This window comes from Oryctolagus cuniculus, chromosome 17 (genome assembly GCF_964237555.1).
Source record: "Oryctolagus cuniculus chromosome 17, mOryCun1.1, whole genome shotgun sequence".
NCBI lineage: Eukaryota > Metazoa > Chordata > Mammalia > Lagomorpha > Leporidae > Oryctolagus > Oryctolagus cuniculus.
The window spans coordinates 41,692,338-41,719,854 of NC_091448.1; the positions used below are offsets into that span (position 1 = coordinate 41,692,338).

The window sequence follows — 27,517 nt, forward strand, 5'->3', positions numbered from 1 at the left end:
ATTTAGCTATCATTTGAGAAGTAACCTGCTCAAGGTCATGCTTGCTCCAAACTGCCAGGATACAGCTTGCTCAGTCTATGTTTCAAGTAACATTACCTAATATGCCCAGACTGTCTAAAATACATTCCCCCTATATAAACACTGTATTGGTCAAAAGTAACTTAGTTCCCAGGGCATGACAAAAACCGCTTAGGACAGGTGATGTCTTAATTAGTTCTCAAACTATTCTCAATACAAATAAAATGGGCCCAGACAAGTATCATAAAGAAAATATTTATTCATCTTTGTAAACAACAGGCATTCAAGATTTGCCAACAAATGAAGGAGCGGCACCCCCACACACACCAGAACTGGCTGAGTTTTAATAATCTTTGAAGAAAAAGTGTTCCATTGTATAACTGAAAACAAAGACACTTCTGATCAGAAAGTATCTCTTCTCAAATCCCAAGAGCAGACGAAAATTAAACATGAAGTATATAAATGTGCTTATCTACTTCATTGTCCTTTGCACAAGCTTCCAGATACTTAACCAAGTAAACCCATCAAAGTGTGAGATGCATTAGTTATCACTCATGTAAGAAAATTTTTATTTTGAAATAAACACTAGGTTTTTTCATTGGTAAACAAAAGCTAGCATTTTATTTCTATTTTTTAGTGAAGTCATTTACTTACAAGAAACATTACTAGACTTTTGCTTAGCATAGTCTGGCCATTTGTGTGCTCTGTTCAGGTCCTCACCATCACATACAATCATATCCCTTGCTTGCTCTTCACTCCTTAACAGCACAAGTGCAACCTGGAAACTGAATTGAAATGCTACAATATGGCAAGAAATAGATCTACTTCTCAGAAATAAATCATCTGTCTTGTTAGAGCAAGGAAAGTTTTCATTTTTTAGCTTTCATTTGTTATTTTCTCATTAATACAACACCCCAGGGAGGGAAGAGACTCCCAAATTTCATCACCTTTTCCTCAATTAATTTAAAAAGGACTGCTTTAATTCAAATCAAGTCTTGGTTTAACACCTTTTTACTGTTTTGCACTGCCTTCTACAATATTCCAGAAATAGCATAAAGATTTTTTCCCCCATTTTGACCAGCTGCCTATTGTCAGTTTTAACTGGAGCTGAAAAACAGAAGACTTAAACTGGAAGTTAACACTGGATTTTAAAAGAACATTTAAATAATTCTTGAAGATTTTATCAGCCACTCAATTCTAAGCTTAAAAAAAGCTTGAAATATAAAATTAGTAATTAAAGTTTCAAACAAAATTAAAAATGAGTAAGGTACATTTCCATTTAATCACTGTGTAAATTTGTAAAAATGTTAGACGTATATACATTAAGTTCCAAAGGAGATGTCAAGATTTCTTGCTCACTTTTAAATATTATCTCAAACTATGGAAAGTTGGCTACTTAGTTTCACCACTATTACATGCATTTGAAGTTAAATACTTACCAGTTTTTCATTGTCTGGTTATCCTGCTAGGAAAGGACAGTTTCTTAGAAATTTACTTCATATTAACTGAGGGTCCATAATTTGTTCAACGCTTATCTAGAAGAATACATTACTGTATCACATACTCAAGATTAACTTCATATTTTAGAAACTATTGGTGCTACTACAAGTATCAGAATTGATTGTTCATTACTAGTTCAGGAAATACAATACCTTTAGGGTATGTAAGTATTGACATTATCTAAGAAGTGGCTAGCTAAAAACTACAGAGGGAACAATCCACGTTAAAGTGAAAAGAAGGTAATGAAGTACTAAGAAATACATCAGAGACTAATTCTCACTGGTATACCCAGTTTGAGAAATCAGGTATTTCTAACCCAGCTGTTTGTGGAGGGCTTAATTGATTAAAGAAACAATACACCTGGAACTATGATGTTTCAAAGAGAACCCTGTAGGCACCTGGTTTGCATGATCAGCTTTAGTAAACCCTCTTTCCATCCCAACCCCAGCTTAACAGCTCATGAAACACTGCAACAAAGTCTGTAACAAGAACAGAAAGATGTTCTGATATTTTAATTTCATACCTATGTAATGTGTGAATAAGAAGCATTGAGAAAAAATTTTTTGGCTGTCAACTAAAAAGAAAACCTTAAGCATTTAAAACATTTTCTTAAATGCTAGTTGGAATAAAAAATATTTCCATCTCACCTAAAAGAAACATTTTTTGCCATCAGTTCAGTGAAGGAGAGAAAGTGACCCAGGATTAGCAAGAAAATGTCAGGCAATAAAATCACCATCTTTATTTAATATTCCTGACTCAAGTAATACCCAAGGAGATGCAGAAATTCAGACTGCTCATTTTTTTCATCAACATGTCCTGTTTTAGTTCATTTTAAAATATTGATATAAAAATATAAAACAGTACTCACCAGAAGGCAGCTTTTTAAGAGATAGTTTTAAGGAAAACCATTTCCACTGTGTACCTATGTCATTTCTTACATAGAATCAACTGTGAAAGGCAATAAAACTTAAGCCCTTGGGCAATTTTTTAAGAAAACACAAATGGATCTTGTAAAATATTTTATTATCAGTTGATAAATCCAGGTTAAATTTAATGGACACAAAGACTTCATATAAAATAAAGATGAGCTACTCTCACTAGGGCTAACCACCATCCATATTAACAGTGTAAAATGAGCTAGGGTCACAGCTCTATCATGTCAAACTGGACAAGATTACACTTAAGGTGAAGAGGAGGCCACACATACTAGCATTAATGCTACAGAATAGGATAGCTCAGGGTGGTAGATATTAAATTGTATGCTTTACTCCTTGTTCCTCTGTGCTCCGAGTTTATGCCAACATAAAAATTTAAAGGTTAAAGGAAATCTCTCATGGATGGTTCAAACAATAATGTTGGGGAAAACAAACAAAAAACAGTAATAAAACGTTAGTATCTTTTCCAACCTGTTACACTGTCACTGTCCCTCAAAAGGATTACATGAAGAATCCAGCTAGATTTCTTGATCGGCAGAGTCGGCTGTCATGAGTACAGTAAAATCTGTTGTTCTTAAAGTAAAATGAACCCACAGTGGTACAACAGGCCATAGTTACAAAACTGAACAAAAAAAACGGATTTTTTTTACAAATGTTATTAAAAACATGTAAAAACAAAAATGTAGTGTAAACATTTTCTAGCTTATACTATCTATTCGCTATTCAGAGGTGAGGAAATGCTTTTTACACTTTTACGTTGATTCATACTGTGAAAAGCTAAAAGGTGAATTTTAGAACGACCATGAGTGGCTTAAGACCCTGGATCCAAAGGCTTGAATTCCATATTATATACCAATAAGGTAACAGCCAATCAAAACTTTCACTGTCTCTGCCTTTAATGCACAACAAATTTATCTAGATTCAGCCACAACCAGATAATAAAGGAACAGTATTACACCTTTATTACAACTGAGGTTAGCAAACCTAGAGTTACTTTGGCCCAGGTACTGTGTTTCAAACTTTCCAATGAATCTATTATACTCACATTCACAGCTTTCTTCCTTGTGTGGGTTATATGGATATGTTTGAAAAAAATAGGAACATCGGGTACTTACAGATTAAACTAACCTGTACTGGCAGGGCTGTGGGATTTTTCTTCTCTACCAGTAAGTAGCAAATGCTGAAATTCTGCTGCTAGTTAACAAAAACACAAATTGTATTAAACTGAGGAGTTCAATCCATACTTTAAAAATTCAATGTGCATTAAATTTCCTCAGAGTCTGTTATCAATACATTTAAAATCTTTCCCTAAGATCAACAAAAATTATCTTACATTGGCTGTTAAATTTAGAGTGACCTTGTCATAATGAGCTTTAACAATGAATCTCTTGAACACATCTCAGTTGTACTCCCATATGTGAACTGTGATAAAAATTGTAAGTACCCTAAAGAGGTGGACATGTAATTTTAAACATGGTAATTTCTAAAATTATGTAGACCCACCTACAGAAGAAATTCAGTTTTCACAAAACTGGATTTTATTAGATTCTCAATTTTAAACATGAACTGACAAGCAAATTCTATTACTTCTTGAAGCACATTAATACACTAGATACTTTGAACTGTTGTTGATTATCTTTTCTGTTGGTCTATCTGGTAGTTAAGCAGCCTAGGGAATGATACTGCAAATCTTATTCATTTTCATCTCTGCTTAGCACACTGCTAAACTGTGGGAGATGGCCAAGTGCTTGGACCCCTGCCACCATGAAGGAAACCAGAATAGAGTTCCCAGTCTCAGCCCAGCACCCAGCACACTGTCATGGCCATTTGGGGAATGAACCAGCAGATGGAAGATATCCATTGCTCCCTAACTCTTTTAAACAGATCTTAAAAAAAAAAAAAAAAAAAAAAAAAAAAAAAAAAAAAAAAAAAAACCTGCTAAACTGTGTATGAATAAAATGTTTAGAATCCTCTACCTTATATGATATAATGAAATATTTACATGCAAACCATGCGTAGGAATGCTATTATTTTTATTACACTTAAAGTTAAGTCAAGTCTAAGCCCATTATTTAGTGGTCTCTTTCCCAAATAATCACTAATGGTGTATGTGTAATGAACTGGGGAAACTTCCTTCATTTTTATCCAAGTTGGGCATAAATTAATTTCAAGGCCAGTCCCTCAAAAGAAACCAAAAGCAAAGACATAGATTCTCTAACCTTGTTAAAAACAAAAGATCTTCAAGTTTTTATAAATATAGCATTATACAAACCCGAAAAAACCCACAGCCCATTACTGAAGCTGTGCTGTATTACCTTTTACACCAGGATAGCATTTAAAATCAATGGGTGGAGTCCATGCAGTGAATCATTAAGACAGTTTGCTAAATCAAACTTAATTCAATCTTAATTCAATCAAACTTAATGCACGTAATCTCATAATGTATGCCTCCCACAGAACCTAGCTATGAATGTTTATCTAATGAAACAATCTTGTTCTATTCTATATTTCAATTTGCTTCAAATAAAAAGTTAAAATTAGGGGCCAGTGCTGTGGTGTAGCTGGTAAAACCACCCCCTGTAGTGCCAGCATCCCAACTGGGTGCTAGTCCCAGACCTGGCACCTCCATTTCCGACCCAGCTGTTACTGCCGGTGAAAGCAGTGGAAGATGGTCCAAGTGCCTGGGCCCTTGCACCTGTGTGGGAGACTCAGAAGAAGCTCCAACCTCCGTTACTGGCCCAGCTCCAGCCATTCCGGCCATTTGGGGAGTGAGCCAGTGGATGGAAGACCTCCCTGCCTTTCAAATAAATAAGTATTTAAAAGTTCAAATTAGCTTCTGTGAAGGCCTCTTTTGGGCTGCAAATTTATGCTTTAATATTACTTCTACACACTACTTAGCAAGCTAATTTATCTGAGAACACATGAGATTGAGTGAACAGATTTTAAAGACTTCAAAATTTTCAAAATAGTTGGCACTTTTTCCCCCAAAATCAGTGTTCAAGATCAAAATATTAAACAATGTATAGAGCCCAGAGTAGGAAAAATCAGTGTTTTATTAAAAAAAAATTCTCTCCTGAGCCTTACTGGAAAAAAAAAAAAAAGGTTTTTTTCTCAATGCTACTTTAATCTGTTTTCCAACAAAAATGCCAAGAACACTAAAAATGATGGATGTTTTACGGCTTAAAACATTGGAAAACCATCTTATGAATATGTACATTTATCATGTCTAAAAATAGTACCATATTAAAGAAATCAAAATTCAATGAAAAATCCACTTTCCATTTCCTTTGGGTTCATTTGAATTAGATCTGTTAACTGGGATGCCTAAGAACTTAAGTTTGGAGTTTTACATTACAATTGTATCGTAATTTAGCATTAATTACAAAAGTTTCAGGTTCTACTATGTGCATGACCATAAAACACTGTTGAAGTAAGTGCTTATTTTGAGAAGATATCACATAGGAAAGTCAGATGATTTCTTTTGCTATAAAAACAAAAGGTTATCATTTAAATATTTCTGGTAACAGAAAACAAAACACTGAGAAAGAAGGGTTATGAGATAGCTAGCATAAGTGAACTAAGAGGATGTTTGCTTACACTGGACCTCTCCTTTCAAAAGACTTTTCCATTAAAAGCTGCTATCTTTCATTTTGGAAGGATGATCAAAGACTATTCAATATTACACAGGTAAATAAATAATATACCGCCTTTAAAAAATATACCTCATTTATATGAAATTTTAGAGTTCATGTTAAATTTTTATTTACCCTTCAACCAACATTAAGTGTTTTATGTATCTTTCATCAGCTTACCAAACCAAATTTTACCTCAGTAAAGACGTCACTTCATTTTCTTTCACTTATCAAGTCTCACAAGTGGACATTAACATCTATTACAATAATTCTCAAAATTGTATTTGAGCCACAGAACTACAAAAATGCCAAGCTATATCTGAAATAAGGTATCCCTATCAGCCTCTACACAATATGCCACCATGAGTAAATCCCTCCCTCTCCCAGTATTCAAGCAGGTAAGAGCTTATTTTAATTACATTTTAATTACGACAAGCTTGAAGAGATGTCAATATATTGGAGAACGATGGCTACAACAGCAAACAGATCTCCAATTAAGGAGTCTTTAAAATGTGTAATTATTGAGGTTATAAAATATTCAGTGATGTATTTTATCATAGAAAAGAAATCCCTTTAAAAAATATAAATCATTCTCCATATCTGTTACATTGGAAAGCATAATACAATCTATTAAACAGGTCAAAATTTGGAATATATTTAATGCAAGTTTTTTTAAATGCTTTCAAAAATGAAAATCACATAGAAAACAATACTGTATTTGCTAAATGTTGTACTGTATGTTAATTGTTATCGTTCACAGAAAAATGCTACTACATAGGATGGGGCTCAAACACCAAAAGGATCAAATATAATCCAGGTTTATGTTTTGGTATCTCTTTACCCCCTACAAACATACATACCTACAGCCTTTCTCACCAAATCAAAGTAAATTTTAGTTGGAAACAAATGTAGATACCTTTCTCTATCTCACTCACACACGCACGCACACACACACACACACCCCAAACAATGCTCAGTAAGGCTGAACATGAACCTCAAAATGTTATAAAACCATAGCTTAATATGCTAGTAACTTTATCACATGATCCAATTTTTTGGTCACATGAACATTAGTAATATACCCATGGTGACAGGTCCAAACTCTTTTATTATCCTTTTATTCTATCAAATGTGTTGTCTACCCAGTACATACCACCCAAGTGTGCGCACGTGCGCGCAAACACAACACACACACACAACCACCTTCCCACTCTTCACAGGGCTCTACATTAACATTTGCTCTAATGTGGTGAGATTTGAAAATATTAAAATCACAAGCATTTCCAGATGACCTCTCAACCTTAATGTTCAATACATAAGCTTGGGATTAAGAATGCAGATTTCAGTATCCAGGGGGCATTTCCAATGATTAAACTTAAAATCCTTGAGGTTAAATTTAATAGTCTGAGGAGAAAATAACCAGTAAGATTTTCCTAAAAATGAAAATGGAAAATTTGAATGAAACATTTCATGCCTCCAAATCAAGAACATCAAATTTTGTCAATTTACTAAAGTTCTTCAATTATAGTAATACAAGCTTTACTGAGGCTGTTAATTATCAGGTAACACAAAGTAAATTACATGAGATTATATATCAAACAGCTTCTATTTAGGTTCTTTAACACCACAATCAAACGTGAATATTAATATAGAGCCTTCTCTGCCAAAAGAGTATAAAAATCCTAAGTTTAATTAAACTTAGGGGCCTTCACCAAACTTGCTGCAAGTTTGGGGACATAAATATCCAACAGCTATAAAGCTGTGAAAGCCCCTATAAGGAATAAAATAAATCCCACTTGCCTCAGACTGAACAGGGCAACACTGAGACTCAGCCTCAGCCTGTCCTATGGCAGGGCTATAGGAAGAAGAAAATTTTAATTTTAGAAAAACATTACCCAATTAATTTAAAAGACATGCATTAATTTTTTTAAAAAATCCCAATGATCAAGCAAGCAAAGGAAAAAATTAGCAGCTCTTTAAAAAGAACAAAAAACAAAACTACTGTCCACTGCAATTCCATTCTGAGCCCATACTTAATTCTGTTGGGAATTCCTCCCCCAAATAAATCTGAGTTTGAATTCAACACATAACTTCATCAGAGAAATGAGTCCACTATGAGTACTTCCCCCAGGGCTAATGGCAAATGTGTGAGATTACCACAATACTAAGTATTCAAAACCAAATGGTAATTCCAGCAGCCATTCAAAACACTGGTCTTCATCTGCTGGTCTTATTTCCACCATACAATAGTAAAACTTACACCATAGAAACTAGTGCCAGACAAAATGTTTAGGTTGTTTTTGTTTTTCTAAAGAGTGGTCCCAGAACAGCAGACAGAAGGTAAAGCCATAGCTGCCAGCCCTATTAATCTTACAACTTCATTAATTATAGCAACCACAATGTGTGCCTGAATACATCAGGTCCCAAGAGTTGTCTTCAGTGGGGACAGCTTAAGTTCACTTTGACTCAACTTCATCTGTTACTTAAGAAATCGTAAGTCAAAGTAAGAATTAACTGTTCCTATGTAATTTGCTCTACTCGTTATTCAACTACACTATGGACCCCAGAAGCAATTAGGTAAGTTATTTTCTAGAAGCTTAATTATGCTTGAATGCATGCAAAAATCACTTTAAATATACTAAATGGGCACCACTTGTGAGCTATACGGCCACAGAACATAAACTATGTGCTAATTTTTCAAGTGTATTAGCACTTTCAATTAGTGTCATTTAAATTTAAAGCTGCATTCTTCCCTGAAGACCTTGAAGAGCAAAAAACCTTACCAGAAGACACTCTTCCACTCTGATACACCATTTCCTGTTCAACCATTCTAAATTTATCTGTGTCATTTGTACCTTAAGATTTAACACAGGGTAAATTGTCTGGCCTAGCCATTTATATACCTGTTGGGATGCCCATATCCCATATTAGAGTGCCTGGGCTCAATACCTGCCTGTGTTCCTGACTCCAGCTCCCTGCTATTGCAGACTCAGGGAATCAGCAGTGATGGTCCATGTAACTGGATTCCTACTACCCACATGAGTTCCCAGCTCCCAGCTTCAGGGCAGCTGCAGCATTTGGGGGAGTGAACCACAGGATGGGCACATTCTCTCTCTCTCAAGTAAATAACACAATTTAAAGGAAAAAAAAAAAACACATTTTACGCAAGTTTTTCCTGGGAAGTATGAAAAATGTGCTGACAAATCTAAGTGTACATCAGACAAATTTAACTATATGCTGGAGCAGGTGTTTCGCCTCCCAGCCAAGACACCACCACTGGGGTCAGTGGCATCTCATGTTGCAGTGCCTGGGTTCATGTCCTGTCTCTGCTCCTGATTCCAGCTTCCTGCTGGTCTGTACCTTGGCAGACAAGAGGTGATAGCTCAACTAAGTGGGTCCCTGACATTGCAGAGAACCAGGCTGAGTTCTCAGCTCCTGGCTTTAGCCTAGACCAGTCCTGCTGTCGCAGGTTCATGGGGAGACCACCAGCAGATGGGATTATCTGTTGTCTCTCTGCCTTTTAAACAACTCAACCATTATGTTAATTCCAAAACTCTATAGATGGGCAAGCATTCAGTAAACAAAGGGGTGTGGAACTTGGCTGCAGGCAAAAGGAAGAAATGGTCATGTACAGATGCAAAATTTTGCACCTCACTGGTACCACAGGAGCTATAAAATCAGTACAGCAAAATATCAAATTTAAAAGAACATTCACCTTTTATAATACTTATAATGGTTTCTTTAATATTTCAACTGTACCTGTCATTTAAATACACTTATGTAATGGTTAAAACATTTTTCAATGTAGTTATCTTCCTAAAATTGAAGGTTTTCCTTAAAACTTTAATTTCATATGCTATCTACTTTCACATAAAAGAAATGTTAGCATTTTCTTCTAACTCTTAACTCTGAATTAGGAACTCAACTTCAGTTCATATTAATTATTCATAAATAATCATAAACTATATTGCAAAAGACCAGAAAAAGTTGCAAAAAAAAAAAAAAAAAAAACTCTACAAAAGCTCACAACTCAAAATGCTGAAGAGCAATCATCTCTATAGAAAAGTTCCATATAGGAACACAATTAACATTTAAAATTACCATGGATGAAATGTTTAACGGTAAAGCTATCTCGTCTTAGTAACAGAAAGTACCCACCCAATCAAATGAGTAACATAAATCCTTCAGGGACATATAAATTTGTAAACTGCCAATCCATCTTTTAAACATCTTAAAAGAGGCAAGTTTAGATTCCCATTACTACACTAAGGACACATACAAACCCACTATCATCACAAGCAACTATTACTGCATGCACCTAAGCTTCTAGAAGTTTGCACCTAAAAAGCTTCTGAGGTCCATGCAGTACTCAAGGCTCCGAAGCAATCAGAAGAAAATGAACAAGTCTGGCACTAGGCTCTAAATATCTCAGCAGGCCAAAGTATTAAGGTTTACATTTTAAATGCCTATGACTTCTGAAATCAACTGACACCATAAAGGGTGGAAAGATGACATAATATAAAGATTTCATACCCATTATATAATGACTCATATGTATCAAAGATTTTCTGTTAACTAAACCATTAACATACATTTCTATATATACTACTCAGTTTAGGACATGCAGCTAAGGAAAAACCTGTAATTCAAAGACAGAATCCAGTGATATAGAAAAACTGCATTGGAAACTATGAATTTTATTATGTGGACATCTACTTTGGCATGCATCTGTACAAACCTTTCAGGCAGTGGTCCACAGCTGGGTTATGAATAAAAAGGCATGAATTTTTCTCTCATTTTATTACAATGAAGTTTAACAGTACAGAAAAGTCACATGACCTTCGTAGGTCAGCTTTCTTAAACCCTGCAACATGAGGAACTCTAAATACATTAAATATTGTTACACATTCAGACTTCCAATGTACAGGTACTTGGAAACAGTTACAGCCCTCACCAAGCTAGGTTGGGGACCTGAAGTCCAACAGCATTAGAAATGCTGTGAAGGCATAACTTTACAAATAGCAATGTAAGCTTACAGAACTTGCCTTTAATAAGGTGGTATGTTCATGTAATTCCAGCGCCTTCACAATTTAACGAACCAAATTTACTATAGTTCACTTCTAAAAACCTAGATGAAACATGAAAAAGAAGCCATACAGTATAAATTGCAACTTCAGGAAAAGTTCCTGCTTTATTATTCCAAATAATTTTTTCCCATGTAAAATAAATGTCCAATAGTTCCTGGTATCTGGGAAGATTATGTTTGTTAAAGTCACAATGAAGCCTTATTGACGGAAGCTTGGCTATATAAACAGCACAAGTTGAGAAAAGGTTTAATCTCCAAACCTATTAGACTGGATGAAGTAAGATCAGTAACGGCCACCTTGCGACATTACAGGAGGTCTCATTCCCATCGGAGGTCGAGGAGGCCCACCTTGGTAAGGGGGTACCATTGGCGGTCCTTGCCCATATGGCGGCATAGCACCAGGAAGGTAACCTGGCATGCCTTGATGATGACCACCATACTGACCTAAAAAACACAGTTAAAACACAAAAAAATTGATTGAGTTGGGTATATACTATACTTCAAAATACAATGTATTTTGTAGATAAAGTTCATATTTTACGTGTATACTCAAAAGAATTCAGTAAGTAAAATAAAAATAAAAAGAGCAATACCATGAGGTGGCATCGGGGGTCTCATTCCTTGTTGTTGTGGGATGCCTGGCTGTGGCGGCATCATACCTCCAATTGGACCAACTGGTGGATTACCGATGGGAGCCTGCCCTGGTCGAGGAAGATTACGTTGATACTTAGGCAACTGTGCCCTTCTCTCTTCCTGAGAATAAAAATAAGCACAACATTAAGAATCTGAATGCAGAGCTTCATTAAGCATAAAGGCTAGCATCTAAAACTTTTATTTATAAAGTCAATTTAAAACTTTTTTCTTTACTTCCCTAAAAATTACTTGACCACACAAACAAGTTCAACTTTCTAAAACCCTGATGCCTTAAAATAAAAAAACAACCCTCACCTGTTTATATACTTGAAGCATAACTAACATCTTCATAGAATTATAAATTCTTTTAGCAGTAAACTGTCTACTTAACAAATATTGTTATCAGACTGCTAAACATTCCTTATAGCAAATGAATTCCTTTATATGGGCTTCCAGGGATTTGGAAATTCCACCTTACATGTACCTTTTTCAATTTATATACACAAATTTATTTCTAGCTAAAAATGATGTTTAAAGGAATAAGAACCCTGGGGCCGGCACTGTGGCGCAGTAGGTTAATGCCCTGGCCTGAAGCACCAGCATCCCATATGGGCACAGGCTCAATACCCAGCTGCTCCGCTTCCTGTCCAGCTCTCTGCTATGGCCCGGGAAAGCAGCAGCAGATGGCCCAAGTCCTTGGGCCCCTGCACCCACTTGGGAGACCCAGAAGAAGCTCCTGGCTTCTGGCTTCAGATCTGCTCAGCTCTGGCCGTTGCAGCCATCTGGGGAGTGGACCATCGGATGGAAGAACTCATTCTCTCTCTGCCTCTCCTCTCTCTGTGTAACTCTTTCAAATAAATAAATAAATCTTTAAAAAAAAAAAAAAAAAAAAAGGAGTAAGAACCCAATTCACTGTCTTTATATGGAAGGGGGGATAGCATCTAAGACCAGCATCAAAGACCAAAGCATAAATGAGGACAGTAAAAGTCACTAGCAATTATTAAATCAGGTAAGACCACCTGAGTAAAATTAACACTTTTCAAAGGGACAAGATGCTACAACAGTTTTCAACCAGACGCTGCTAGTAAGATTAAAAAAAAAAAAAAAATACTTACCAGTGATATATCCTCATCTGGATGGATCAACTTACTGGTTGCACTGGTTGTTGTAAGCGTAGCTGGCTTACTTGTTATTGAAGCCGCTGGTTTAGCTGCAGTACTATTTGTCGTACTAGTAGTTGAAGCTGTAGACTGTGTGTAAGCAGGGAATGTAGGCTTTGGGGGTTCTGTAGTTGTTGCAGGGGTACTATTTAAGGGCTTGAAATCTGTACCAACAGGTCCTTGGACAGCTGCCTGAGCCTGTAAAATACAATCCTTGATTAACAAAACTTCAAAACCCTAAAACAAATATCTAGAAGCAGATTAAATTACAAGCAAGATACCCACATTAAAGAACAAAACTACATAAAATTAAAACAAAAAGTTATATTAATATATGATAATGTTCCACAAAATTCAAGGTAACCCATTAAGAATATCAAAAGATGCTGAATTAAAGTCTCATCACAGCAGTGGAATCAAGTGACATAGCAAATGTTAAGTTCTCAGATGTCTACCTCATCAATAATTCATAATATTTTGTACTTATTTATTCCAGACTGCTGAAATAAATATCACATACCAGAATAGCATGTGTTGTATTTTTAGTGTTCTAAATCAGTTGCTTATAAAGTAATTAATATAATAAACAGTTCAAAAAATAAAGTTAAAAACTACAGAGTACAAGTTTGAACAAAATCATTACTAAATATAGCATGAATAGTTAGTATCAACAGTGACACACGGGTATGTCCTTTAGAAGTATTCTATACATAGTAACACAATTCCCTCTGGATTAGCAATGGCCAGATGTTTAACAGACAAAAGGGTTAATTTAGAAGGATATTTTAAGTAAAAAATTACCAGTAATGTGTTACTTTTCATAACACCAAACATTAAACATGTAGGCTAGGTCAACTTTAGAACCAAGTGCAGAGCACTAAATTTCCTTATATCGAATTGATGCATTACACAGTATAAATCAAAATAGCTTAATCATGCATCAGGCTAATCATTGGCCACTATAAGGTATTTAATGCTTACATGCTTTTAACCCTTTAGAACCATAAGCGTTTAGGGTACATTCTGTTGTTAGTATGAATTCAAATTTTTATAATACCACTTGAAATTTTCATTAGCATCATTAATTTTACATTTAAAAAACTAAACATTTTTGGGAATGATTTAGTTTTAAAGTAGGGTCCAAAGGGTTAAGTTATAAAGCCATTTTAACAATTTTAAACTGCAACTTCCTGCGTACTTGTGCTGTGCTAGGAAACAGAGCTTTAGAAGATGCAGACAGACTTTCTGAATTGGATGAAGCTGTACTTGAGCTTGTTACAGGTGTCCCCATCTGTAGCATAAAAGAAAGGAAACAATGAAAAGTCTCCAAACAAATGGTTGAAAATAAGCCATGTGGTAGACTTTTTAGTATAGATTGCATCTTTGTAAATGCAAAATTCAATGCAATCAATTGTGACTTAGAGGCTGGCAATTAATGCATTTACAACAAAGTGAAAGCAACAGCCTAAATTTTTTTCTAAATTTCTATACCAATAAATGTAGTTAACCATAATTTCTTTTAAAAAAAAAACTAATGTGTTTTACATTCTGATATTTCAAGAACAGCACCTTAAGCTGACAGTAAGAATGCATTAATACTGACATTTCAATTCAATTCTGTATGATTTTTTGTCAAAAAAATTGAACATCTCAATAAACAGAATTTTCACCCTCCACAAAAGCTTAACTTAATATTAGAAGGTATTTAAATATAATGTTTTTAATTTAGCATGCATAAATAGGAAATAAAAACAACTGAAAAAGGGAAATATCTAAAGGATAATCTAAAAGACACATTCTAATCTTAATTCTAAATAAAACATAAAAAAGCAAAGGTTTCAACCATAATGCTCATACTATATAACAAACATCTTTCGCTTTGTTTTGGAGTTTTATATAAGTTTTAAATACAAGACCACTAGGAAATACAAGTGTGACTAGGCCAAAAGTCATTACAAAATGCTCTTCCAGTGAGATTACAATATGGTCTTATCACTGTTCTTAACTAGAGGAAGAGCCCAAGAAATGATTTAGAATGTCATCTTTGACTCTGGTCTCATTCCACTAAATTCAGCAGATTAATGTAGGACTCCCAAACATTATCATGTGTTTAAATACCAAGATATTGGGGTCAGGGTTGTGGCAGAGTGGGGTTATGGGTTAAGCCACTGCTTGTGACGATGGCATCCTGTATGGGTGCCAATTCATGTCACAGCTGCTCCACTTCTGGTCCAGCTCCCTAATGCACCTGGGAAAGCATAGGAAAACAGCCTGAGTCCATGAGCACCTGTCACCCACGTGGGAGACCCAAATGGAGTTCTGGGCTCCTAGCTTAGGCCTGGCTTGGCCTAGCCCCAGCCATTGTTGTCATCTGAAGAGTGAACCAGCAGTTGGAACATCTCTCTTTCTCTGACACTCCTTTTCAAATAAATCTTTAATAAATAAGCCCCAAGAAATTAAACTTTAATTTCTAACTAAAGCTAAAAAAGTTCACAGCTATGCAAAAATAATACTCAGCTGCTCCATTCAACCTTTTATGAGTAGAGGAAATCAATGTATCTAAATAATGAAGAGGAAGGATTACTTTTTAGTAAATTGTACTAAAGCTATGTAAACAAAAAATTGACCTACGACAATCTCAAAGAGTTCTATAAACTATTGCACTTTACATTTAAATTTAAATGTAAGTGCACTCCTTTTCAAGAATTTCACCTTACCTGTCCAGCACTGGGGAAAAGAGGCTTTGTAACCGGAGGCTGTGGCGCAGGGACTGTTGCTGTTGGTGCAGGTGGTCTATTAAGAATACCTGGTGCTGAAACAGCCTGTGCTTGTGTCATTGGAGGAATTCCAGGACGTGGAACTGGGGGAGGCATACCTGCAGGAGAAATTAAGTTGTTGAAACATTTAGTTCAGAAAAAAATACTTCTATACTACAAAGTTAATGCACTGAACAAATCCAATAAAGTCCAAAACACTTGGTCATTTTCCCCTTCCAACAATCATGAATCAAACTTTCACTTTTATCACTTCATAGTAAGTGGAAGACATCATTAGAAACTGTGATGCTACTGATTTAGCAAACATTTAAATACAGAATTATTATTTCAATAATCTTTTAGATTGAGCTGGTAGATGAGTGCACTGTTTATCTGCCTCTCACATAATTTTTAAAGAGCTCTTTTATTTATCTCAAAAGCACAGTTACAGAAAGATCGATCTTGTATGCTGGTTCATTCCCTAAATGGCCACGATGGCTAGGGCTGGGCCAGACGTAAGCTAGGAGCTTCATCTGAGTCTCTCATGTGGGCACAAGGGCCCAAGAACTTGGGACCCTCTTCCACTGCTTTCCCAGGCATATTACCAGGGAGCTAGAACAGAAGTGAAGCAGCTTGGACTAGAACCAGCGACCATATGGGATACCAGCATTGAAGGTGGCGGCTTTACCAGCTAGGCCACGACACGGGCCCCTCAAATAAATTTAGGAATTTTTTTCCAAGTGATTCTTTTAATCATTTTAAATAAATTTTTATAAACGTATTATTCATGCATTCTTCAAATTTCCTTTACACAACTTAAGAACTTGTACTATGAAGCTGGTGCTGTGGCACAGCTGGTAAGGCTTTGGTGCCCAGCTGCTCCACTTCCGATCCAGCTGTCTGCTATGGCCTAGGAAAGCAGTAGAAGAGGCCCAAGTCCTCCTGTACCCACATGGAGGACCCAGAAGAAACTCTTGGCTTCAGATTGACACAGCTCAGGCCATTGCGGCCATCTGAGGGCGTGAACCAGCGGATGCAGAACTCTCTGCCTCCTCTATAATTCTGCCTTTCAAATAAATAAATCTTAAAAAAATAAAAATAAAAACCTTCTGCTTCATACTATCAAATGAACATCAAATCATTATAGAATATTTCTTTAAATTTCCAAAACATATCCCAAAGCATAATGCATGTGGAGCTGTTTTGTTTTTTTTTTTTTTTTTGACAGGCAGAGTGGACAGTGAGAGAGAGAGACAGAGAGAAAGGTCTTCCTTTGCCCTTGGTTCACCCTCCAATAGCCGCGGTGGCCGGCGCGCTGCGGCTGGCGCACCGTTCGGATACCAAGCCAGGAGCCAGGTACTTATCCTGGTCTCCCATGGGGTGCAGGACCCAAGCACTTGGGCCATCCTCCACTGCCTTCCCGGGCCACAGCAGAGAGCTGGCCTGGAAGAGGGGCAACCGGGACAGAATCCCGTGGGGAGCTGTTTCTTATAAATTAAAGGCTGCACTGGCAATGACTTGACCTTAGCACTGCTTCTGTTTTTCAGCTGTTGTTTGGTCTCAACTTCCTTTGGATACTTCCAAATATGCTATGTTATGTAAACTAAATGTATTAGCATAAAATAGCTGAGTGGCAGGGGGGTGGGCTTTGCCCTAGGGTTAAGCCAAGGCTGGGGTCCTGACTCCCTGGGCAAGTCCAATTTCCTGCTAATGCACACCATAGGATGTGGCTCTAATTCCTGGATCCCTGTCATGTGGGAAATCCACATGAATCCCTAGCTTTGCCTGGCCTAGTCTCATCTATTGCATTAGGGAATGAACCAGCAGATGGGAGCTCAGTGCCCTTCAAGTAAATATATAAAAATTTACAATTTCAATAAAAAGCAATAGGTAGGTCTCATGTGACACACTTAACTTAGGGAACCAAATCCCTCTCCCCACATTGTGTCTCCTACTTTATAGGTTGTAATGTCAAAATACCTGATTTCTCAGGTTCCCTCACAATTAAGGGTTTCACTACATCTGTTCCTGACCAGTGATATGTTGATTTTCTAGGGAAGTTATTTTGCTTTCAAAGCACATTGCTGTTGACATTCTTTCTTGTCTGAGCCATCCCAGAATCACTGAATGACATCTCTGAGGGAAAAAAGTTAAGGTCAGCGAAGTTTAAAGTTAAAAAAAGAGACACGGGTAATCTTTGGGGCTGGTGTTGGGAGTGAATGGAATAAACTGCTACTTGCACCATAAGTGTATCCCCATACCTAAGTGCCAGTTCAAGTCCCAGCTAATCAGCTTCCGATTCAGCTCTCTGATAATGTGCCTGTGAAGGCAGTGACTGACAACCCAACTGCTTGGGCCCCTGCCACCGATGTAGACCAGTATAGAGCTCCTAGCTCCTGGCTTCAACCTGGCCCAGACCCAGATGTGGCCATTTGGGGAGTGAACCAGCACATGGGAAAATCTCCCCTTCCTCATCACTTTGCCAGCCGTGGCGGCCATTGGAGGGTGAACTCTGCCTGTCAAAACAACAACAACAAAAGAAACAGAATAAAGCTTATCATATTAAAAGGAAACTGCCTAGTATGTCTTACCTGGTGGCATACCAGGCATCAGAGGTGGTATTCCTGGTCCAGGTGGCATCATTCCACCCATCGGCATCATTCTATTAGAAAGCAAATATCAAGAGACAACTGAAGTTAATTGCTAATAGAAATCGTTGGAAAATAGTTTGGCTAAAGCCTGAAACAATACTAGATAAAAGACATCAGTTTGACCTCTAATGTTGAAATCAATGGAGCTGAAAGAACAACCACACACTACAGCAATCCTATCAAAATAAATCCTTTGTTGTATGCTTGAGAGGTAAATGCTAATCACCCTGATTTGGTCATTACACACAATTATCAAATGATCACGCTTGTAACCTAATAACTATGTACAATTATGGCAAGAAAAAGTAAATCCTCTACAAACCAGCAAACTCTTAGGTTTACCAGTAAAAAAAAAATCAGTCTGTTGACAAAAAAAATGTAAAGTCATTGAGAAGTACCGTATTTCCCTTAATGTGTACAGGAGGCCTCATCTAAAACATGTGTAACTGAAAAGCAAAAATCACCTTTGGTTCCACTTGGAAAATATCCACACAGATTATAAAAAAAAGGAAGCAATCTATTTTAGAGGTGACAGACTTTTCAAAAGGAAAATAATAAATAAACGTACACTATTGAGTAAGATGTTTTTGTTCTGGAGCAGGCAAGAACATACTACTATCAAAATTAAGCAGTTAAAATTAAACTGATCATTTTTTTCCCAAGAATAGCTACCTAACACTACAGTATAACTTTTAATTCACATTTCTTTCCCTTACATGTGCTCACCTTCAAATATCAGCATCCAATTCACTTAAAAAATTACAAGTTTGTCCATGTTTAATTTTTTGCTTTTTCAGAAAATGAAAGATATCAAATTAAAAAATAAGCATGTCATTTGGCCAAACTAAAAATATTCCCTTAAATACTAACCGGTATTGCCAGGTCCCATTACTTTTAAGACCATTTAGAAATGCTTTTAATGGATGTTACTATTCCCTCACATATGTTCTATTCTTTCCTTTAAGAGACCTGTGTCAATCAGCTTGCAAATTCTACAAATTTTAGGAAGGTTCAGAAAATTTCTGAAGTCAACTGAATAGATATCATTAAACACACACAAAAAATGACATCATGATTATACTTCCTGAATTACATTATGAATGAGATGCTTACATGTTTTCACCGCAAAATGACTGGGTGTATTTTCTCTGATGATGCAATCTGTGAAAATGTATGACAAAATCAAAATCTAACTGTGATTTTCAAAATACAGTGGGAAAGTGTATTGTACACCTCTCAAATCCAACAATATTTAAGCTAAAGTGATGGGCAAGAGCACCTCATATATAAAATGTTTTTGATGCTTCAACAAATAAATCATTACAAGAGTTTGCTTCTTGTCACAACCACAAAGTGTCAGAGTTCTGAAACCTCAAACTCAAACCTACAACCACTTTAATTACTGCCAAAGCAACTGAAGCAGATGGTTGCCTATATACACCCTGAGACCCAAAATCTACTGTCTTCAAAGGCAAATATGTATTCCTTAACTGTGACCCCTTTATTAGACAAGTTTAAAACTTACAGAGCCCATACCTTCTAGAAACAAAAAAACAGAAAGTAGTATTTCATTCACATAACACTCAAGTTGAAAAAGATCATTACTAGGCACAAGTCCGGGAGGCAATTAAGAGTTTTCTTACCCAGGGGGCATGCCTGGCATAACAGGTGGCATTCCTGGCATCAGAGGGGGAACTCCTGGCATTAATGGAGGTATGCCTACAATTAAGAATGTCAACAAAAAAATTACAAATTAGCATTAAGGAGTTTGAGACAGAAAGTATTACTTCTACATCATATCAATAAAGTTCTAAGAATGTTAACTTTTAAGAAACCTTATGCTCTACCTGGAGGCATTCCTGGTGCTCCTGGAACTGGTGGCAATCCAGGCTGTGCCATTGGGGGAATATAACCTTGCTGAGGTTGAACAGGCTGTGGCTGAAACGAAGTTGAAGCTGCAGAGTCGTCATCATCATATTCATCAGAATCATCTTGTTGCTTCTTTTTTTGACTCTCTGCTAAAAAAGTTCTAATTAACTCTTCCCATAGAGCTAAAATCTAATAAAGTTTAGGACATTCTACATTCAAGTATATTTCAGTGCAATTAGCTCATGAGATTTTTTTTTTTTTTTTTTTTTTTTTTGGACAGGCAGAGTGGACAGTGAAGAGAGAGAGACAGAGAGAAAGGTCTTCCTTTGCCGTTGGTTCACCCTCCAATGGCTGCCACAGCTGGCGTGCTGCGGCTGGCGCACCGTTCGGATACCAAGCCAGGAGCCAGGTGCCTCTCCAGGTTTCCCATGCCGGTGCAGGGCCCAAGCACTTGGGCCATCCTCCACTGCACTCCCTGGCCACAGCAGAGAGCTGGCCTGGAAGAGGGGCAACCGGGACAGAATCCAGCACCCTGACTGGGACTAGAACCCGGTGTGCCAGCGCCACTAGGTGGAGGATTAGCCTACTGAGCCACGGAGCCGGCTGAAACTACTCTTCTTAATTGAGGTTAACATCCTTTCCCTACCCTATGGAAGGAAAAATCATTATCCTGTTATTTAAAAGCAGTTTTCTATTCCACCACAATAAGGCTAACAATGAAGGTCTGGCTTCTCTGTAAAATTTTTTGAAACAATTCATGTATGGTTGACAGCTTCCACGGGGTGCATGCAGTGTGCAATGCATTAAGTCATCCTATATTGGAGGGCCTGGCTGAGTCCCAGCCACGATCTTTTGATTAAGCTTCCTGATAATAATGTGCCTGGAAAGGCAGCAGAGGATGGCTTAAGTACTTGAGTTCCTGGAACCATGTGGAAACCCCAGGTGGAGCTCCTGAATCCTGGCTTGAGCCTGGTACAGACCAACCCTGTTTGTCCTGGGCATATAGGGAGTGATCCAGGATGGCTCTGTGTCTTTCAAACAAATAAAAAAAATTTTTTAAATAATTTTTTTAAAGTAACTGCTTCTACCAAGCCGGATAGTGCACAGCTTCAAATTCCAAGTTAAACAACAGCAATAACCATAAGATATAAAGAAAAAAAAGAACTCAAAAGTTTAGAATTCTGAATAAATCTATCATCTAATATTACATTTGTACCTGAGAAGTAAAAATGTGTAACAAATAAATCTTAATCTTTACCTTGCGTTTTCTGTTCAAGAAGTCGTCGTCTTTCATCCATGTCTTTTTCTGGAATACCTTCCATGCCATATATTTCCAACTCAATGTCTGTTCTCCCAGGTATTGCATTTGGTACAGCATCTATTGTCTCTTTATGCACCTAACATTAAAAGAACACCCCCCCAAAAAAAAAAACAAAAAACAAAAATCTTCCATTAGGTAAATAAGAGTGCCCAAGTTTTAAATTTTTACAAACTTTTACTTACTTGAAAGGCAGAGAGAAAGATAAAGACAGCAAAGAGATCCTTCATCCACTGGTTCACTCCCCAAATGCCTGCAACAGTCAGACTGGACAAAACCAGATGAAAGCTAAGAACCTGGAACATAATCCAGGTCTCCCATACTGGTGGCAATGACCAAAACACTGAACTGCCTCCACAGGTTCATATTAGCAGGATAGAAGCAGAGCCTAAAAAAAGACCTGGCTAACATATACTAAAGACTCAATAATCTTTCAAGTTTATGACTGTCCAAATGATTACAACAGATCACTAGTTGTACCCAAATTCACAGATACTAAAACCATGAAACATCATCTTAATTTACTTAGTAAAGTTAATTCTCCAAGAACAGATCCTGAGGCAAGACTGTAGTTACAAACTGTAAGCTACAATTAGTGTCACCCACAACTAATTAGTTCCTAGCTTAGTCAGTTCCTGGCGGCATTTAACATTTTCATAATAACAATCCTGTTACTTTATAGCTTTGAATTTATTTAGTGAGCCACAAAGAGGCTCTGAAAACATTCACTGATTTAGGACCATTTTTTCACTGTACAGTTTTTGCCTGATCAAACATGTGCAACCCACAAACCTGGACAAATTTTGCCTAGCTAGACTCAAGCTAGAAAAACACTTACTTAATAACTGCTCAACCAGTGTCTTAATTCTTTTGCTTTCCAAATTTTTTAGAATGTTGCCACTCTTGATAACTACAGATGAAACTCTAAATACTCTTTAAAGACATATACTTCATTAATCTTCACATCTGAGAGATAAGGCAACAATAAAGATACCAGGAAGTACAGGAAAATGATTTGCTTAAAATCTTCCCATTATGGTACAGGCAAAACTGTATTTCACAGATCCCTAACGAGAAGTCACATAGTCATCAGTGACTGAAAGAATAGGAGCAGGAACTGCTGAGAATCTGCGGTGAGCTAACTTACTAATGTTCTGTGGAGATAATCATATATAAAACTAGAGTATGTAAGATATAACTGCCATGCTGTTGCTGTGAAAATAAGACTGCATAAATGAAAGCACTTAGTCAATTAAAAATGAAAATAACAGGACGGCGCCGTGGCTCACTAGGCTAATCCTCCACCTTGCGGCGCCGGCACACCGGGTTCTAGTCCCGGTCGGGGCACCGAATTCTGTCCCGGTTGCCCCTCTTCCAGGCCAGCTCTCTGCTGTGGCCAGGGAGTGCAGTGGAGGATGGCCCAAGTGCTTGGGCCCTGCACCCCATGGGAGACCAGGAGAAGCACCCGGCTCCTGGCTCCTGCCATCGGATCAGCGCGGTGCACCAGCCGCAGCGCGCCGGGCGTGGCGGCCATTGGAGGGTGAACCAACGGCAAAGGAAGACCTTTCTCTCTGTCCCTCTCTCACTGTCCACTCTGCCTGTCAAAAAAAAAATTAAAAAAAAAAATGAAAATAACAGTTTCTCATGTAATGTTCCAGCTTCCAATCCGTTTCTCTGCTCTTCTCTAGAACACAACTCCTTAAAGAGGGCCTCTACTTTCTCTCCTGCTCTTTTCAAAGCACTTTAATGAAATTTCCCTAGTCTTCATTATTCTAGAAATCACTCTTGCCAAAGTGACAAATGACTTCAACTTGATTAAATCCAATCTCAGCCCTCTCACTTGCATTTGACTGTCAAAATAAACCACCAGCACTGAAATCAGTTCAATTATTCACTCCTTGAAATACTTCATGGCTTCCCAGAACACTGCTTTTTTATTTTCTTTGAATTTCCTTGGATGAGCTCTTCTCATCTTCTGGCTCCTAAATGCTGGTAGTGACCCAGGGCAGAGACCTCTTTCCCTTCCCACCATACCGCCTAAAGAACACCTAGTATCAAGGCTTAAACTAGCCATTCTTTCACTGTATCCTCCCAAATTTCTCTTTTCAACTCCAACTTCACTGAACTCCAGACCTGCATAAACAACTGCTTATAATATATTTTATGCTTATAATATACAGCAATCCCTCTTACATAAAGTAGCAGATGCTACCTCTTGTCTTCATTCTAGAATATTCCTGACGTGAAGGCCTTCCATTCGATGCTTCCCAGACAGTCTACCTCATTTCCTTTCAGATATCTGCTCAGATGTCAACTTCTTATTCAGGTCTTTCCTAATTACTTCATGACCCTCCCTATGCTCCCCTACCTGTTTTAGTTTTCTGTATCATGTAATAACATAAAATTAAGTATTTATAAGTTGCTTTCTTCCACAATATCAATCTAAACTTCACAATGGCAAAGACTTTTATTCTCTCTTGTATACCCAGCACCTTAAACTGTACCTAGCACAGTGCTGTCCTGTAAAGAACTTTTTGTGATTAATGAAAATTGTCTTTATGTCTACATTATCCCAATATAACAGTCATCCACTACTCACAGATGACTACCAAGCACTGCAAACAGGGTTGTGATGTGACTGAGGAAATGGAATTTTTTAATCTTTAATTTAAAAATCTAAGTGTCACTGGAGTAAAAGTGATCTATGTAAGTTTTTTTTTTTTTAATTTGACAGGCAGAGAAACGTATCTTGTCTGCCCTTTTTCACTCCCAAATGTCAGCATACACTGGTAGAAAGCAAGAACACAATGCTTAAAAATAAATGTATAGTGGCCAGCATTTTTGTAGTGGTTAATTGAAGCAGATTAAGACACTGCTTTTGGGCCGGTGCCGTGGCTCAGTAGGCTAATCCTCCGCCTTGCAGCGCTGGCACACCAGGTTCTAGTCCCGGTCGGGGCACCGGATTCTGTCCCGGTTGCCCCTCTTCCAGGCCAGCTCTCTGCTGTGGCCCGGGAGTGCAGTGGAGGATGGCCCAAGTGCTTGGGCCCTGCACCCGCGTGGGAGACCAGAAGTACCTGGCTCCTGCCATCGGATGCAGCGCGCCGGCCGCAGCGGCCATTGGAGGGTAAACCAACAGCAAAGGAAGACCTTTCTCTCTGTCTCTCACTATCCACTCTGCCTGTCAAAAAAAAAAAAAAAAAAAAAAGACACTGCTTTTGACAACACCCCTTACAGCAGTGTCAGCTGCTTCACTGGCAATCCGGCTTCCTGCTCCTGTGTCTGGGAAGGCAGCGGATAATGGCGCAAGTGCTTGGGCTCCTGCCACCCAGGTAGGAGACTAGGAAGGAGTTCCTTGCTCTTAGTTTTGGCCTGGCCCACCCCTGGTCATTGAGGCCACATTTGAGGAGTGAACTAACATAGCTCTCTGACTCTCCAACTCTGCCTTCCAAATAAATAAATCTTAAAAAAAAAAGCCAATTTACATTCTTAATTTTAATACTATAAAAACATTTTTAAAGCTAGCTGGTTATCTTTTGTAAGAAATCAGAAACTACAGTTGTGAAGGAAAAATTTAAGATTCTTCTTTCATGTTTTGAAATTACAAGGGAACAAAAATTAAACAGATAAAAATCACTTACCTGCATGCAATGAATAGCTAAGCCAGGTCCTGTATACAATTTCTTATGACATATGTGGCATTTGAAATGCTTTGCTTTTTGGTGCTGTATCAGGATCTTCTCATCATCAAAATCTCTGTTACAATACCTGATCAATATCGTTAAGGTACAAAACTAACTTAACAAGGACTATGACAATGTCCGTAGTGTGTCATGATGGGAACAGAAATAACATGTAGTCAACTAAAACCAAAACAGTATTTTACAAAAATCTGGTTTTGATATTCATTACACAAAGATCACACTTGCCATATAATTTCAGTATCTTAAATTTCCTAGAAGCACCTCTTCATCATCCTAAACACATTTCAGTGATCAGCAATATACTTTTATTAACTTCCTGTGTTAAACAGAGATGTTAGGTTTTTTTGTGTTAAATACTTACAAATGCATTAGGGATAGAAAGTTTCAATGATAAGAAATCCCCAAATTTATGTCACAACAAAACTGATTTCAAGACAGAACTCACTAGATTAAAAAAAAAAAACCTACAAAATTTACCAATATTTAGAACTAAAATTAACTTTGCTGTGAACGACACATAATTTCAAATGGACAATCCACAAAGTTGTGTGCAATTTCATTTTAATTTACGCTGCCAAGGAACGTATCTGAACTCACAAATGAGTTCAGTCAAGCTGTTGATTCTTACTTAAATAATCGTTAAAGAACACTACAAAATTCGTGATCGATTTTAAGCTGGTTTTTAACTATTATAAACAGTTCCGTAACAAACCCATTTTTAGGTGTAAGGAAATCTTTACGAAAAGTCCATTAACGCTTCCGGGAAACTCATTGAAAGGATACCATTTCCTATTAAAACAGCCCCCCCCCCCAAGTCCTACAAAGCTGGGAAACGAACACAGAAAACTCTGCCAAATAAAACGCTTCCAATAGATTAAGGCACCTTGGGGTGAGGCTGGATAAGATAGCTCTCCGTCAGGCCGGAAAAAAAAAAAAGAAAGAAGGGCGCGGTGATGGTGGCTCAAAACTAGGGCTGATTACCTTGCCTTTCCTAAAGCACCGATTCCGCAAGGGGAAAAGAAAAAAAATTACAAGCGGATAAGTCCGGAAGCCCTTCCCGAATCCTCCACGGACCCAATCACCGCATTACACTCGAGGAAAGTCCCTCGTAGAAATCACCACCCGACTGGGAGCGCGGCCGAACAGTCCTGAGGGGACACTGCCCTTCATGGAGGGGTCCAGGCCGCCTCCCACACCGCCAGCCGCACCAGGCTCGAACCGCCTGAGTCATGGAGCCCCACGACCCACAACCGCCACAGCCTCTCGCCCACGGGCTTCGTTTCCCGAGACGCCTTCCCCGACCCTACTCCAGTCACCACGCCACCCACCGCGAGGCCTAAACCCCGGACGCTCCCCGCCACAGGCCACATCCAGGCCTCCCGGTCCGCCTCACCCCGCGCCCCGGCCCGGCCTCGATTTCGAACCACAAAGGATATCAGCACCACGGCTTCAGCTGCTTCTTCTTCTTGCGACCCATGACGGCGCTCTACCGACAAAGCAGAAAGGAAAAAGGAAGAAGCAGGAGAAACGAAGCGAAAAAGAGCGCTCAATTCCGCGACCCAACGGCTCCCACCGCGTCCCACAGGAAACAGACACAAAATGGCCGACACCCTCGTTCGCGGCTCCGCCTCCCGTCGGGCACTGCGGCGGGAGGCGGGGCCAGGCCAGGGAGGGTCGCAGCACGCAGACCGCCTCCCGGAGTGGGTGGGGCCTCGCGTGCGCCATCTTGTCGACTTAGGCGGTCCCGCCCGCCTTGGCGGGCAGTGCCTGCTGGTTCCGGTCCGCCTGCTCCCGGCGGGTTTCTTTTGAAAGCGGATCCGGCGACCTAGGTACAACGAGACGCGTTAGAATTGAAGGAGAAATAGAGAGCGAAAGAGAATTACCAGGGTAATTAAAAGCACGTTGCAAGTAAGGGACAATTGAAATAGCGCCGAACTTTTTATTAGTTGCCCAGGTGACTCTTTCCTTCAGTAGGTGTTGGTAATGTGCCTACTACGTGCTACCGGAAGAGAGTGACAGTCTGCCTTGTAGCTCAGTGGTGGCAGAGCACAAGGCAGTGTGGCCAGTGCGGTAGGACCTCAGAGCGGCGCAAGCCTGGCACGCCTTGGCAGTCACGGGGTGCGGAGAAAGCTTTTCTGAAGGTCAGTGGAGGAAGCCGCGAGGGGCTGAATGGAGAGCTCACTCAGAGAGCAGAAGGTGCAGGTCCCTGAGCCTGGGCCCCCAGTGGGATTGGCGCTCATACGGAAGCTTGGGGAGGC

General features: G+C 38.5%; 1 protein-coding gene across 30 annotated transcripts; it reads right to left on the reverse strand.

Annotated features, from left to right (window-relative positions):
* Window positions 1-257: 257 nt before the first annotated feature.
* ZNF207 (zinc finger protein 207) lies at window positions 258-26,873 on the reverse strand. 30 transcript variants are annotated; one of them, XR_011383583.1, is made up of 17 exons: window positions 26,696-26,873; window positions 25,197-25,323; window positions 21,499-21,637; window positions 20,219-20,389; window positions 20,015-20,090; window positions 19,485-19,532; window positions 18,312-18,382; window positions 15,682-15,839; window positions 14,163-14,255; window positions 12,920-13,162; window positions 11,765-11,924; window positions 11,432-11,615; window positions 11,131-11,213; window positions 7,886-7,940; window positions 3,582-3,644; window positions 1,458-3,075; window positions 258-803 (listed from the first exon to the last, which is right to left on the reverse strand). XR_011383583.1 is itself a non-coding variant. In XM_070061080.1 (13 exons), the coding sequence occupies exons 1-12, from the start codon at window positions 26,734-26,736 to the stop codon at window positions 11,455-11,457; spliced, it is 1,488 nt and encodes a 495-aa protein (XP_069917181.1). In that variant the 5' UTR covers window positions 26,737-26,873; the 3' UTR covers window positions 11,113-11,213; window positions 11,432-11,454. The 30 variants fall into 30 exon arrangements, 9 of the variants coding, with proteins under 9 accessions (XP_069917182.1, XP_069917180.1, XP_069917184.1 ...); XR_011383582.1 differs by having other exon boundaries at window positions 3,582-3,647; XR_011383580.1 differs by having other exon boundaries at window positions 609-3,075; window positions 3,582-3,647.
* Window positions 26,874-27,517: the final 644 nt, after the last annotated feature.

Bases quoted from the DNA above. Each gene is read 5' to 3' on its own strand.
- ZNF207 (XM_070061079.1), bottom strand. From the start codon at position 26,736: ATGGGTCGCAAGAAGAAGAAGCAGCTGAAGCCGTGGTGCTG. The intron at 20,390-21,498 runs GTAAAGATTAAG...GAACTTTTTTAG, and splicing joins TCTTGAACAGAAAACGCAAG to CAGAGAGTCAAAAAAAGAAG. The intron at 14,256-15,681 runs GTAAGGTGAAAT...TTTATGCTACAG, and splicing joins TTTTCCCCAGTGCTGGACAG to ATGGGGACACCTGTAACAAG.